Source organism: Plasmodium coatneyi, chromosome 10 (genome assembly GCF_001680005.1).
Source record: "Plasmodium coatneyi strain Hackeri chromosome 10, complete sequence".
NCBI classification, from domain to species: Eukaryota; Apicomplexa; class Aconoidasida; order Haemosporida; family Plasmodiidae; genus Plasmodium; species Plasmodium coatneyi.
In genome coordinates, this window is record NC_033565.1 from 1,362,295 (window position 1) to 1,377,885 (window position 15,591).

Genomic DNA, 15,591 nt, shown 5'->3' on the forward strand with positions numbered 1-15,591 from the left:
TCGCCACAGACGTCCGTTCGAGGAGCGCAGGCAATGGGACAAATTAAAAGGGGGTAAAAAAAGGAAATGATAAAATAGCTAGTAAAAAAAGGGTCACAAAAAGGGGGGGATTATAAAAATTTGCCAATTTTGTAGAAACAGCCAAAAAAAAATAAAATGATCGACGTGGTGGGCACATATACACGCACGTAATGCAAAGGTGGGTTCGCTGGCACGTGCTGAATTTTGGGGAACGGTCTTGCGTCATCTCGCAGAAGTTCCGTCCCCACTGTGCCGGTCTTACTGCGTGGTGGTTGCTACAGATGTTGCGGCCGTTGTGAGATCTCCGTCTGTCCGCCTGTTTCGTCATCCATATCAAGGAAGTGCTCTCCCCCCGCAAGGCTGTGCAACCGGAGGATGCATCACCACAACACGCTTCGGCTTACCTCCACGTTCACGCTGGGCGCCTACTAGTATTGCTACCATGGTGGCTTACACGGTGGCTGCCCGTTAGATGACGGAGTAGAGGAAGGCGCCCGTGATCGCAACGGCAGAACCGAGGGCACCGAGCAAGGTGATCTGGGTCTGGAAAATAATAATAGAAGAAACAATAATGACGACACGCTTAATACAGTTGGCCACAGCGTGAGTGACTTGGTTCACTTTCTCGAGACACATAAAAGCAACTTCATTGTTCAGGTAGTACCAAATACCGCTAAGAAAAATCTTAGTTATTATCTCCTGGTAGGTGTAATTACTTAGAGTTGTATTCTGGTAGTTGGTGACAAAGTTGTATGCGGACTTTCCCTCGAAGACTATTACTAGGGGTAGAGACATGAGAGCTGAACAAATGGTAATCATCGAATAGATGTTGGAAGCGTTCAGGTTTTCTCCAATTAGAGACTTCTGTGTCATCATTTTCTTGGCGTATATAGACCTCATGGAGGATCCCAGATTTGATATGGTAGCACACCAGAAGGACAACCACGTGAAGTGGATCTCCTTTACAGATGCACAGATAACTCCTCCAACAATGATCAGCAACGTTAAGTATTTACTTATTTTCATATACTGTTTTAGTAGGAGGATGGAGAGTAGGGCTGTAAAAACGGGTTCACATGCTTTCACCACGTGTGTGAAGGATACCGTGGTGCAGGACATGGAAACCACGGCACCAAAGTGAACCATAATGTGACAGAAACTCTGGATCCCTATGTTTTTTAAAAACAAGTCTAAGGTATATATTCTGGGAATCTTCTTATAGCCAGTCAGCCAATAGATACAAATGAATATCCATCCGGTGAATAATTGTACTGAGCTGATAAACCAGGGAAGCTTTGTCATGTTTAGCGCTATTTTGTTGTCCACGTTGTATAGGATATTTAGGGCGTACCATGTTAGGAACAGACACAGCAACTTGGCTCTCTCCAGAATCGTATGGTAGATGCCTCCACTTAGGAATTTCTTATCGCCCACTTGGTCCGAGTGACCCTCGTTGATCATTATCGGAAAAGTTCCATACTCATTTTTCGTGTTGTCTTTCATTTTGGGAGGGTACGAAGCGTTGGCAAGTGGTAGCAATACTACTAATGTTACGCGAACTGCGGAGCACGACACGGTAGGAGTAGTTCCCCCGGGGAGGCAGGCAACCCAAATGACTGCTCCGAGTTGGTGGCTTGGGCGATCAAGCACTCAAGTACTAACGTGCTGACGCGGTGACGTAATGACAAGGTCACGTGGTTACGTGTTCACCTCCCTACTGTGCTACGTTCTGTAGAACAGTCTGTGAGGCCACACGCGCGCATCAACGAACGGGTGAAGATATACACCAGCGCAGTATGGACGTGTACGACGGGGTAAAAAAGGGGGTAAAAAAAAGGGGTAAAAAAATGCAAGTAAAATATGTATTTAAAAAATGTAGCAAAAAAATGGAGTAAAAAAATGGGGTAAAAAAAAAAAATGTTAAAATGGGGTGAAAAAATAAGCCGAAAAAATAAGCCGAAAAATAAGTCAAAAAAATGACGCACAGAATGATCCAACTAGGGATGCACGAAGATGAACCTACTTTCAGCGGGGCGTGTATTTTTGGCGCGTTGTATGTAGTGCCTTGTAGTAACGATGGGCCGGTGTGGTGCCTCTGAAAAATGCTGTGATTGTTCGTAGGGGTGAAAAAAAATATGCCTCCCTCTTCCTTTGCCCCCACGGCGCTTTTTGCTCCGTAGATGAGCCGATAGCGCTAGGGCGGAGAGCGTTCCAACAAAGGCTCGCGCAACGTGCACCTCATTTATGACGTATAGGGGTGGTGTACCCCGCCTATATATACGTGGTACGTATAGTATATATTCCTGTGAGGTTGTACTGCCCAATGCGGGATTACAAGTGCACGCGGGGAAAAACCCGCCTGGGGCTGAACCTGAAAGCGTTGCCCCCCCGTTCAGTGCTGACATCATGGCGTAGAAGAATGCACAGGGAAGAAAAAAAAAAAAAAAAAAAAAAAAAAAGCGACTGAAAATGGAAGAGCCGAACAGTTTGCACACACGAGCAACTCTAACGGTGACAACTGCCGCTGCGGTCGCCACTGTCGCTACTGTTACTACTGTTACTACTGTTATTACTGTTACTGCTGTTACTGCTGTTACTACTGGTTTTTCTTCCTATTGCGCTCTGCTCCGCCATGCCATCACATGATGCATCGTTGCCGCTCTCACCTGGTCACTAACGACAGCGCTTTCTCCACCTCTTCCGCAAACATTTTCACTCCTTCTTCTATCTCGACGCTGCCCCCGCCCGACCGCAGCAAGGGTTCTATGTGAAAGTATAGGAGCGCGCACAGAGGGAGCTCTCTACAGGGGAAGAAGTTCGACCCCCCAAGAACCTTTCCCTCGAGAGGATAAACAAAAGCACGCGGGGTGGGCACATACACATACGTACGCGCACAAAATATATCCTAGTCGAGGGGCTCACCCCAGAACTGTGCGAATGGGCGTGCTTAAAAAAATGCAAGCCCATTCAGGGTGGTCATGCACGGCTTGTTGATCTCAAGGGAAGTGCCCCAAAGAAGATTGTTGCACATGGGTGTGCGAGGGAGCAACCCTCCCCCCGCCACCGCAGCGCTAGTCTGTTCATTCTGGGTGAAAACGTAATACAACGCGGGAAAATAATGTTAACACGGAGGAAACTTTTATTTATTATTTATTTTTTTTTTTACAAAATATGGACCGTACACCTTTTGAGAGGGAACCAGGAAGCATTAGTTATTTGCACAAACATTTGTGCTTTCCACAATTGGCCATTTGCTGGTACCTCTTCACCATTTTGCGGCTCCCCCTTCCATTTTTATTTTTCCCCCCCGCATGAGAATTCCTACAGTTACACACACAAACTGCGTGAACGCGGGGGTCCCAATGGATTTGCCATGAACGTCTAGCAGGTTGGCTACCCAGTTGGTGTGCGTAAAGTAGCACAGGCAAAGTTCTAAAATGGATGCCTCTCCCTTTTTTCAGCAACAGTTACAGAGGTTGCTTACTACGTCTTTGCTTTTTCCCTCGCTCGTGCCGTGTTGAAAAGTGTTTTTTTTTTTTTTTTTTTTTTGAAATGACGAAATTGTGGTCCCCCGTGAATGCTGTGGAGTGGGGTCAAGCACTCCATTTGGCTCCAGCACATGTAAAAAGAAAATAAATAAAGCAAAGCAAAGCGAAGCAAAGAAGCGCAAAGGGGAGAACGTGCCCCTTCACATGGGAGTGTATTATTTCCAAATGGTTTAGTCGCTCATTTTTTCACCCCCATATGTGTGTACCCCCAAAGTGGGACCTTCAAATTTGCCAACACTTCGCTTCGTAAAAACGCTCCAAATGTACGTACGCTCCTGTCCCATTTTGTTCCTTCCGGGGGGGAAGCAAGTAAGTGTGTAAAAGGGAGAGTGGATTGTCCCCTCAGGGTGGTGGATAGGGTCGCCTTTAAAAGGAGGAATGCATTAAGGAGATATTTGTCCCCCCTTGTGTGTATAATTATTTTAAAAAAAAAAAAAAAAAAAAAAATTATCCATTTGAAATAGCTAGCTGTGTTGATCACCTCGACTTATGCGACCCTTTTGGGGGGAATATGAGGACGAGGCAATTCACGCAGGAAGGGTGCTGCTACGTAAACCACCTGGAGGGGAAGCAACTCTTCTATCTGTTCACGGTCGCTTCTCCATTTTCGACAACAAACACGTAACGATAATTCTGGGTGGACGAAACTTCTTCACATTTCACCTGACCTGTTCAGGCAAAAACGCTTCTTCCGCGTGACCAAGCAAATGTGGTACGTTCACCAAGTTGGCCTCTTCACAGGAGATTGCAAAGGTGATACACGCCCAAGTATGAGCGGTTTAAATTTGTGCACAGTTACGACGTCATCACTTTAACCCCCAGTGGGAAAAATGCACAGATGGTGAATGCAACAGCGTGTCCATTTCACTCCTTTAAATTTGTTTCCACGTGTGTGTCAGCGTAAAAGGGGGCATCACTCCTCCTTCACACACACACACACAGATATGAATATACCGCTGTCCTCTACGTAGCTCATTATTCACATTAACTTTGGCAAGGGAAAAATATACAAACCACTGTAGTTTGCACGCTGAATGGGGGTCCTCAAATGTTAATCCTGGTTGTTATGGCACTTGGGGAGAATTGGCCCAGGCAATCCCTTATCGCAGAACTGTGAGCACGTTTAAGCTGGTAAACTTTGCTTCATTTTTACGAACTACATGCATAAGTAGGTCGTTCTACGTGTGTTCCTACGCTTTGCTGTTTTTTCCACTTTTTTTTTTTTCCCCCGTCCTCAAGTCGGTGTTATGAAAACAGAACGGTATGCCTCTCCCTGCGCTGTCAGCTATGGATGAAAAAAAAAAAAAACATACATTCCCTTTGGAAGGGCTACCTTTTGGCACCTTTCTGATAAGCCTTTTCCTTTTTTTCCGTTTCCTTTTTTTTTTTTATTTTCCCCTTAGCATGGCACTTATGCACATAGGTATTAAGTATAAACGCGTGTAGAACATTGCACACTCGACGATGCTTACATAGGTACATGCGAACCTTTCCGCGCAGAAATAAACCATTTTGTACCTCTCGCTTGTTGTGAAGAGGCCCTTGTTAACCCTTCCATGCACCATCTTGTTCTTGCTTACGCGTCCATTTCACTGTTACGTGTTTTACCAAGGGGAACTTTTCCTTTACAAGCATATTTTTGCTGAACAGTTAAGCGTGCACGTGGGGGGTGCCTATAATTTGTGTGTCTGTAGAGATCACTTAGGGGGTAGGAAGTCTTTCTTGCGTTGCCTGTCTTAGTAGCATTTGAGCGGGTCATTTTCGAATTCGTGCAGATAAAGCGCCCCTCCGCAGGAGCAACTACATGCTACACGTGCGTGCAAATGCTTTTGTAAGTTTGCCCCACGGGTGTGCACAGAAGAAAGGGGGGAACAAAGCTGCGGTCAACTGGTACACTCACCGACACAATCACGACTGTCCGCACTACTACCCGCAGCGCTACCCGAGCTGCTCTCCTAAGCACACCCAAATCGGAGGATGAAACTGGACACAGTTTTTAAATTCCTGCTGGTCGTAGTCATCCTCTTCACAGTGCAGCAAATATGTCCCCTACATGAGATGCGCAGGAAGCTGCAAAATGGGACCCTGGTGCCCTGGGTGAAGGGTGCACTGAGCAAACTGTGTTCCCACTTTTGCTTTAAGAGCATCCAAAGGGACATGGAGATATTTTACCACGACAAGTACATAGTCCCGAGGCCGTGTTACTTTTTATTTTTCATTGTTAGCGCTTGCCTGACTTTGGTTGCCAAGTGGTTGATGCACAGGGTTTCACACCCGCTGGGTGAGCGCTGGATCCCCCGCAAGTAGGCCCCAACTTACCAACTGCCGCATCGCATCTGCACATCGCATCTGCGTAGCGTGTGTGCACTTCACGTGGTTGCCAACTAGCGCAACCCGCAACCAATTCTAATGCGTCTCCCTCGCGTTTTCCCCCTCAGGAAATGGAGCGAACGCATACGGAAGATCAAGGTAGCCAGGTTCAACCTGATGTTTTTCAACCTGTTTTACTTCACCCTAATTAGTGCACTTGGTTTTGTTGCGCTGAGGGGCCAGACGTTCTTCCCCCACGAAATGGGCGGCCAGGGCAAGCTCAGCGATTACTTTGCAGGTATAGGTGCAGGCATCACGAAAAGAAGCAGCTACGTGTGGTGCAAGTGTGCATGTGTGCACGTGTGTATGCATGGAGAGCGGCACCAAAGTGAAATATTTTTTTTTTCTTTCCCCCCGTAGGCTACCCCAACCAGAAAACGTCCAGTCTTATACACCTGTATTACTTCCTAAATGGAGGGTATCTCCTCACATCTGTGTATTCTCTACTCATGGCTGAGAAGCTGCCGGATTTTTGTGAGAACTTCCTGCAACACCTGTGTGCAGTTATCCTGGTTTACTTTTCCTACGGCCAGAACTTCCTTCGAGTTGGGTCCATCATCATGCTCTGCCATGACATATGCGAGGTTTTCTCGTCCGCGTAAGGAAGGGGGGGGGAACGCTGCTCGTGCTATGCAGCGAACTACACAACACTACTACACCACACTACGTTCATTCTACACCACAGTACGTCCATTTCACACCACACTATGTCTATTTTACACCACAGTACGTCCATTTCACACCGCCCCCGCAGGTGCCGCGTCTTTGTCGACACGAGACACAAAGTCGTGACGGTCAGCTCCTTCTGCATCCTCTTCACAAGCTGGGGATTCCTCCGCCTGTATATTTTCGCCAAGAGGTGTATACTACCAGTGCATAGAAACCTCCACATGCTTGACCCCCTCATTGGGTACGAAGCTTGCGTGTGGCTAACATTTCTGTTGCTGGTTATTTTGCTAATGAATGCATACTGGTTTGTCCTCATGGGAAAAATGTTTATTCACTTCGTTGCGAGTGGGAAGACGGAAGACATTTTGACGCGGGTGGACGAGCTGGAGGAGGGGGAGAAGAAGGTCCAGTGAGAGTACGCGGTGTGACGTGCGGGTGTGCTTCTTAGCGCTGCTTCTTTGAGCTGCTTCTTCGTGCCGCTCCTCCGTTGCCCATTTGTCCTTATCAAATCAGCGTCCTTTTAAATCTGCGCAACATTTTTTTTTTTTTTTTTTTTTTTACGTCCTTTTGGGAAACCTCTTTGTCGCTCCTAGCCGCGCTCTCTTCTCTAAAGAATAAAAACAATCCAAGTGGTGCACGACATATAATCCGCACAATGGCGCGCAGGTAGAATGGGTAAGCGTAATGGGTTTCTCTCCCCTCTTACATTTACATGTATGAGTCCCCGTATGGGAAGCAAAAATGGATACCCAAGGTGAGCACACAAGTGTGGCAAGGTGACGGAGGGGTCTCTTTAAAGGCATCCTTTTATTATTATTATTATTTTTTTTTTTTTTTTCACTAACAGATGACACGATCTGTCCGTCTAAGGTTACGTTGACCCTTATACCATTTCTTCCTTTGCAATATCTACTGCTTCTTCGGAGGGGGGGGCAGCTTTGCCTTCTTGGGCCACATTTTTTTCGGGACGATTGTTGCCTTTTCGCTCGTGGCAGATTTGGGTTCCGTGGGGGGGTTCATCTTGGCAGTGGGCTCCTTCGGGGGGGAACTTTCCTCCCCATTTGGGGTAGTCCCCCCCTGTTGTGTTGTCCCTCCAGGTTGTGTTTTCTCCTCCCCAGTTGGGGAAGTCTCCCCCTGCTTGGTTGCCCCTACCTGTGGTATGACCTCCCCCCCAAGGAAATTCGCATAGATGGAGGTGAGCACTGACCGATCGGGGCGTAAAATGGACAGCATCATATTTACCAGTGCCGTGATGAGGGTCCACCCCTGAGAGACGATATTCTTCTGGTGGTCAGTAAAGGCAGACAACCTGAGGTCGGCGTTGGCCAACATGCATATGCGTCTCTCACAGACCTTCCTCCAAGCAGCCTTCAGCATCTCAAAAGGATTGTATCCATTTATGTCTTTCACTTCATACAAATACAAGGGACAGTGCATTACTAGAAGTTTAAGTATCGTGATGCCCTTCTTAATTCTATGCAGTAATTTAAACGGAAGAAGTAGAAGGTCGCTTGGTAGGTCCTCTACAATGGGTATGTGTGCAGTGAGATGGTGACTGCTTCGACTAGACAATCCTTTGCAAGTGGCTCTCTTCATGAATGGTCCCCCAACAGGGGCAGATACTAGATCGTTGTGATATGCTCTGTGGTCGTAGTAAATTGTATGTGTCCGCAGCAGTCCTTGTACCAGGCAATGCAACACAGTAACGTTATCATTGTTTTTTAGAACAACTTGTGCGCCGTATGCCACCAACGTCTTTACCACCTGGAGGTGCAAACCGTATGCAGCTAACATGAGTGGAGTTTCCCCATGGAACGTCATTGCATCGACTTCAGTGTGATACTCTAGTAGGGTCTTTACAATTTCGTTGTGCCCGCTTAATGACGCCATGTGCAAAGCTGTGCTGCCTTCACTGTTCATTAGCTTTACTGGCACACCGCAGATCATGAGCTGTTTCGCTAGCTTCCTTTTCCCCCTCGTGCATGCGTAGTGAAGTGCATTGTTCAAACCTAGCAATTTATGCGAAATAGACTTTGTGAGAATTTTCTGCACATAGTAATGTTTCACCTTGTTGTTTAGGACGTCGTCTGACTTCCCAGAATCGAAGCTGCTGCACATGGGGGAGGTACAACTTTCATCTGAGTTGTTTCTCCCCCTTGTATTATTCAAAAAATTTTTTTTTTTTTTTTTTTTTTTCTCCTTAAGGTTATCACTTTTTGATGAATCCATGTCTACATCTTCTTCACTTCCGACGGGTTGTCTCCTTCTACGATGATTAACCGTGTGACGGTCGGTTCGTATGCCTGTGTGGAGGATGCTCCTCTCTTCTGCTCCTTTTTTTACTTCTTCCTGATTGGATTTTCCCCTCTTGTTGGTAGTAGTGACGTAGTTGGAGGGTGGATCAGAGAGTAACGCGTGTGAATTGTGCACTCCATATGGTTTATGCGTTACGTCCTTGCGGCGTCTTCCCACAGCGGCGAGGTTAACGCGTTCGTTGAGTCTGAGCTTTTCCCTGTACTTCCTCCTCTTATACATCTGCTTCGCATCCAAATGTTTTAGAAGAATGGTGAGGATAATTTTCTGGTTGTTGTCTAACCTGCTGCTAGCTGGTCCGTAGGTGAACTCCTCGTCCTGGAGGAGATCCCCGAAGGGGAAGGGTCTCTCTATGTCGTTTGTGTAGTGGTGCGAATTAGCGTATCGGTCTTGCGTAGGCATTAATGTGGCACCCCCTCGACGATTTGGTTTGTCCTCCCCATTCAACAGGTTGGCGTATTCACCTTCGAAGTTGTCCAGCTGCACTTTTTGTGATTCTATCTCTTGTAACAAAATGGGGATGTAATTGGAGTAAAGATTCTGATCCTCCGATGGAAGGAAAGAACTAGCCATGTGTAGAAGAGCATTCATATGTAGTTCATTCTTCGAAAAGGGAGAATAACCCATCCTTAGGAGAAGCTTTACCAGTTTTACGTTCCCAAAAGATGCCGCAATGGAGAGTGCGTTTTGTCCATTTCCGACGTATTGCATGTGCTTAAACAGCTTGAAAATGTGCGCCACATAATTTTCCCTCTCATAGTCCAGGTCGAAACATTGGCATGCCATATAGATCGGGTAGAACGGATCCTCCTTCATTATTTTTCTAATTTGCCTGTACGACTCGTTTTTTTTCTGCGTCACATGGTGGTAGAAGTGACTGAACTCTTCCTTCTTGTTAAGGTAGAACTCCATCTCCTTGTAGGGACTGTACACATTGAAGCAGGTGGCATAGTTCCTCATTTGTTGGATTAGCGCAATAGTCAGGGTTGAGTTATACCCCGTTGTTACGGCTGCATTCCAGATAGACGCAAAAATGGGTTCTATCACGGATTCTGCATCTATCCCCCCTTCCTTCATGTACAGCTTGCAGTGGTTAGAGTAGTCGAAGGTGTAGTGAGCCAGATGTGCATACAGGTGGACCTTCTCCAGTGAGCATACAGGGAGGACATTTTCCGCCGCTATAACTGCCTTGCGAAGGAAGATTAGTGACTCGTGCAATTGTCTGTTATGATCGTGTCTCATCAATCCTGCTAGTAAGGTGTGCACGTTAAACAGGATATGATGATTCGGGTGCAGTAGGTACTGCACTTCGTTGTGTATCTGTAGGAGCTTCTTCTTCGCCTGGATGATGTCCCCCTGCATGTATTTCTCCTCCGCTTCTTGGTACTGGGTGTAGATACTTCTCTCCAGACGCACGCAACGCTTATTCCCCTGGAGGGACAGCTTCCCGCAGTTTGAGCACAACCACCGTTCTGCATCTCCCCCCAGTTTGCGTGTCACCTCTTTGACCGTATCCTTTCCATTATTGGCTAGTTTTTTTTTACCGACTTCGTCTCCCTTGTCACAATTGCGATGATTTGGTCCCCCCTCCATGTTGAGCGCCTCAATCAGCGCCTCCGTCTTCATCGGGTAGATATAACCTTGGACGCACCTAGGACACTTCATACTCCTAAGGTGCAAATTATTTTCCGTTGAGTCGGTGCACCTAATGCACCCACAACTGAAAAGACGAGCCATTCCTCGGAAGCTCTTTCTAACACTGAGGGGTACATACTGGTCCGATAAAATGCTTATGCACAGTTTACCTCCTTGCGGTATATTACAAATAGATCTGATGGTTATAAGTCCTTCCTCGTCGTAATGGAAGGAGCAAGTTGGAACACAGCTGTGATGCAGTTTAGCCACCTCGGGGGAGAAAACTAACCCAAAGGTCGTTTCAGGGTTGACTTGCTTAATAATGGAGGAGGGAGAGTAATACTTAACGGAGAGAGAGTATTGCCATACGATGAGCATAAATTCAACAAGCTCCTTCTGTTTCAAGTGGAGATAAAAAGACGAAGGGAACTCTAAAATAATCCGATTAGCTAAGGTGTTAAATGAATTGAATAGCTCAACTTGATTCGCCTTAACCACTTGGTAAAAGGACTCATTTAAGAAGAGGTCCTTTAGAATTTGTTGCTCCTTGTCTTTGTATTCTTTGTCAATCCTCACTTTAATGAGGACACGAAATATGTGAAGTACCACATGAAGCATCAGCTTTGCTTCTTTCGCAGCAGCGGAAATGATTGGAAGGATAGGACACTCCTCCTTGTGTACCTTCATATTTTGTGCCAAACATTTCCAACTGCAGAAGATGTGTGTGCATGTGTGTGGATTTACGGGACATTGGTAGCATTTGTTGGAGAGGTTTCTTTCTTTCAAGCAGTGGTAACAGGTTGGGTAGACATAGCTGTTGCAGAAGATGTGTTGGGTTAGTATTAGTGGCTTAACTTGGAGGACCACTTCGCCTGGCTCCATGTCTCTTTTTGCTAGGGCGATGTGCTGCTTTGCCGGGAGGAGTTTCACCAAGTTGTTACGTTCGGGCTGGTTGTCACTGCTTTCAGCGTCGCTTCCAACGTTGCTACGATCGCTTCTACCATCGTTTCTACCATCGCTTCCTTCACCATCCAATGTGGCCGCCGAGGGGAAGGGTAGTTCTTTGCGCCTCTCCGGGTAGCAGATCCGCTCCTTGTACTTCGTGGGGATCCTGGCCTCCTTGCTCACCTGGCGCTCCTCACACAGTTTAAGCAAGCTAGCCAGTTTCTCATTCTTCTGGTCAAGGTACAAGGCAGCATAGAGCAGGTTCAGGGCCGACTTATAATCCCCGATCTTCACGTAGAACTTACTGAACAGCTCATACGCAAGGACACTCTTTGGGTTCTTGTCCAGGAAACTCCTCACCAAAGCGGAGATTACTTCCTTGTCGTTTCGTTCATGCAACTTTGGCAACTCAATTAAAATATCCTTCAGTTCTTCTTCATTCTTCTGCGGAGGATGGTTGCTCTTCTGCGTGTATCCCTCCTCCTTCCGGCGCCGCAGTGCGCGCTTTTCTACGTCTCGGAGGAGGGACACGCTCAGCATGGGGGTGAGTCGTTCCTGGTGTGGTCTGTTAGGAGGATGAGTGAGTGGTCGATGGAGCTGCTTCCTTAATGACCCTCACTGGCGTCGGTTTTACCACAAGGGAGAAGCCTCTTCTGGTTTATGCTGCCCACCCAACGTGACATCCCACCATGCTAACGATGGATTCGTCTCAGATGGTAAATAACAAAGGAGTGTATCTCCCCCCCTTTCTCACAAGACACGTGTCTACTTATTTCCTCGTGTTTGTTCAGATCGGACAGGTGTCTTAGCAAAACCAACAAGACATGCCACCATTTCCCATCCTCCCCATGAAGGAAAGGTGGAAAAAAAAAAAAAAAAAATTAAAGGGCTATTTGCCTTCCTGCATGCACGTATGCGTATCGGAATGTATCACCATGTGTGAGCATACCCCACGTGCGGACATACGTTTAAATGGGCACGTTTATTTTATTTTATCCTCCCTTTGGTCACCCGACCTATCAAACGGACGACATAATTCCACGTGCGCCAATGTAAGGGATTTAAAAAAAAAAAAAAAAAGAAAAACAGAACAAAGTTGAAGCCTTTCCAGGAAAACAACCTTTTTGCTCGTGTGGAATTACCCACCCGGCAATGTGCTAATTTTTTTTTTTTTTTCAGACTTTTTTTACATGAATCGCGGAAGGGGAATTTTTCTTCGCATACCAGCGCTATGACCATGCTTTCAGGAGACCTTCTGAATGGAATTTTTTTTTCTTTTTCTGGAAAATGAAACGGCAGTCTTGTGTCGATGGGTGGTGGTGGGAGAGCGTGTGTATCCATTTGGGGAAAAACTCGCCTTTAAGGGAATGCACCCGAAATGGCAGGGGTGAGCCGATGAGTAAATTGGACAATGGTCCCGTTATGCGAGTGGCAAATTGGCGAAGGAGTTCTGATGCGCGGGACAGGGGCGAGACGGAGCACACACACTTTGCGTCCACCCCATTTGACATGTCCAGAAAGGGTCACCATGCTAAACCGGGTGGGAAGAAAAGGAACACGCCAAGCGAGACGAGCAAAGCGAACAAAAAGAACAAAACGCGTACCTTATGCGTAACCGACTTGAGTCTCCCCGGTTCACTTTAACCATTCGGCGAAATTTAACTCTCCCCTTAGTGTCCTTTTTTTTTTTTTTTTTTTTTCTTTCCTTCTTTTTTGATCCCCCCCCAAAGAACCGAATATTGGCAACTCGACAATTTTACCTGCACATGTTCAGAAAAGAAAAACAGACCAACAGGGAAAGCGACGAGGACAAGCGCAATCAACAGAAAAAAGCTGCACACCTGCTTGCCCATCTCGCATTACTTTGCTGCGGAGGTCGAACCAAACGTATGAGAAGCAGTCCAGACAGTTTTCCGCAATTTTTTTTTTTTTCGCGAGGACGTGACTTCGCTTTTGCATCCCCACTTTGGATTTTTGCCCCCGTCCCCCTCAGGTGAGCAGAATGATGATCCCTTCCCCCCGCATGAGCATGCGATGAGGAGAGTGACAGGGAAAGAATCATGCTGCATGTAATTTGTATTGGTGTATCATCATGCGTGAAGCACATGTGTGTATATACATGTGTCTGTCCCCCCCCCTCCTGACAGATTAACCCTTGGAAGTGGCGTCCAAACTGATGCATGCATGTTCAGTGTGCGTCCAAAACTGACCCTTTTGGCGGCAACCCACGAATCTGCGAGTGAACAGCGCGGGAAAAAAAAAAAAAAAAAAGAAAAGAAAAAAAACGCAACAAAACGTAACGTAACGTAACGAAAGCAGTGAGGAGAAGACGAAAAAACCGAATTGACCATCAAACGTTGGAACAAAAAAAAAAAAAAAAAAAGGAGATTCCCTTTTAAGACACACCATTTGGACGAATGCCCATTTTGAACCAATCCGTCCCCATCCCAGGGAAAATCCCCTGAACGCAAAAGTTTCTGCGTCCCTCCATAGACCATTAAACAACTTTGCGATAACATGCTCATCTGTCTGGAACAGCTTGACTTCTATAACGTCCTTGCAATTTCAGACTTGTTCGACTTATTTGGCTCCGTTGACGTTTGCATCGTTGCGGAGTTGTTACACTTACTCAGGAGGTTATTCCCCCTTTTGACTTTGTCCTGACCCCCCTGAATCTGCAAACCGCAGCGTAAGTTCCATCACAGAAGGCGTGTCTATGCGCTCCGTTCCTCCCCCGTGAAGTGTTCTTCATTGATTTGCTTTCCCCTTTGCAGGCTACGTGAACCTGGAAGAATCTCCCCCATAGAGGCACATCCACATTGACATCCACATTGACATTCATATTCACATTCACATTCATATTAACCTCCCCCCAAATGAATTACACGATGGGAATTGCACGGGCCATGGTGCTCGCCACAGCGCTGCTGACCTGGCTGCAAGTGAGCCTGTGCAAGCACCACGTGGACCTCTCCAGTTCAGGGAAATCTACGTTCCTCCTGAATGTAGTCCCAGGAGACACAGTGGTATACACGTGTCCATACAGTTTTAACAAAGACATGAGACACATCTGTGCACGTGAGAGAGATTTCTTTGACAGAAAACTCTTCTGTTTCGAGCACGTCATAATTAATAGAAGCGTCTTCCAATTGAGGGACTACGTGAGAGGAGCCTACAACATCGTGAGCAAATATGTGAACAACGTATATACGGCGGAGTTCACTGTGCCCCCTGTTGTTCTCATGAATCGACATTTCGAATGCTACTGCTATATGGATGATGGGGGTAGGGTACAGAAGAAGACGCTGAAGGTACATATATCGAAGGGTATTGTTAGGAAGACCCCTGGATGTGACTTCAACGATGAGTATAGAGAAAATACTGCTATTACCACCTTTAACAAAATGAATCGGAAAATAGCTAAGGCGTGTGATAGCTACCCCCGCGGTGGAGATACCATCACTCTGTTGTGTCCTGTTAACTACACGGTCCAACCGGATGGATGCTTCAACCAAGTTTATGTAAAAAAGGACGACGTACAAAACAATAAAAACCTACTGGAGGAAAGATTCAATATAAGTCGTAAGTTTGAGCAAGACAAATACAAGGTAGTTGGTATTGAGACGCTTTTTGGAAAAAAGTTGGATAGCGTAGGAGATGAAATAACCAGATTTGCTAAAATACCCGTTACAAATGATGAAATCATTTTTACCTGCACATGTAAGGAAAATAATGGCTCAGACATACTCATGATGAATGTATATATAAACGAAAGTTACGACAAATTCGTTGAACCTAATCAGGGGAAGTCTGCCCAATCCAATCAGGGGAATCCCGTCCAGTCTAATCAGGGGAACCCCGTCCAGTCTAATCAGTGGAATCCCGTCCATTCTAATCAGGATAAGTCCGCTCAGTTTAATTACGAGAGGTGGGTGAACCATAATAATGGCCAGGTGGAGTACTCCAGGCATAAGTTCAGTTCCACCAACGTTAGTCAGACGGAGGTGCGCGGTGCAGCGTCCTCTTCCTTTTTCGCTCACATGCTGCTCTGTGCACTGTCACTGCTTCTGCTGGGTTAGTAGTGGCACTA

At 46.4% G+C, this 15,591-nt stretch overlaps 4 protein-coding genes across 4 annotated transcripts; 2 read left to right on the top strand and 2 right to left on the bottom strand.

Moving 5' to 3' along the window:
* Positions 1-489: 489 nt before the first annotated feature.
* On the bottom strand, positions 490-1,524 carry PCOAH_00030940 (Triose or hexose phosphate/phosphate translocator; the record flags this gene model as incomplete). Its single annotated transcript, XM_020059894.1, has 1 exon — positions 490-1,524. One exon carries the CDS (start codon positions 1,522-1,524, stop codon positions 490-492), a length of 1,035 nt encoding a protein of 344 aa, XP_019915520.1.
* Positions 1,525-5,546: 4,022 nt separating this feature from the next.
* PCOAH_00030950 (Uncharacterized protein) lies at positions 5,547-7,021 on the top strand (the record flags this gene model as incomplete). Its single annotated transcript, XM_020059895.1, has 4 exons — positions 5,547-5,872; positions 6,008-6,177; positions 6,300-6,537; positions 6,694-7,021. 4 exons carry the CDS (start codon positions 5,547-5,549, stop codon positions 7,019-7,021), a joined length of 1,062 nt encoding a protein of 353 aa, XP_019915276.1.
* Positions 7,022-7,517: 496 nt separating this feature from the next.
* Positions 7,518-12,041, bottom strand: PCOAH_00030960 (Uncharacterized protein; the record flags this gene model as incomplete). Its single annotated transcript, XM_020059896.1, has 1 exon — positions 7,518-12,041. One exon carries the CDS (start codon positions 12,039-12,041, stop codon positions 7,518-7,520), a length of 4,524 nt encoding a protein of 1,507 aa, XP_019915336.1.
* Positions 12,042-14,389: 2,348 nt separating this feature from the next.
* On the top strand, positions 14,390-15,580 carry PCOAH_00030970 (S48/45-like protein; the record flags this gene model as incomplete). Its single annotated transcript, XM_020059897.1, has 1 exon — positions 14,390-15,580. The coding sequence occupies one exon, from the start codon at positions 14,390-14,392 to the stop codon at positions 15,578-15,580; it is 1,191 nt and encodes a 396-aa protein (XP_019915433.1).
* Between the last annotated feature and the right edge of the window lie 11 nt (positions 15,581-15,591).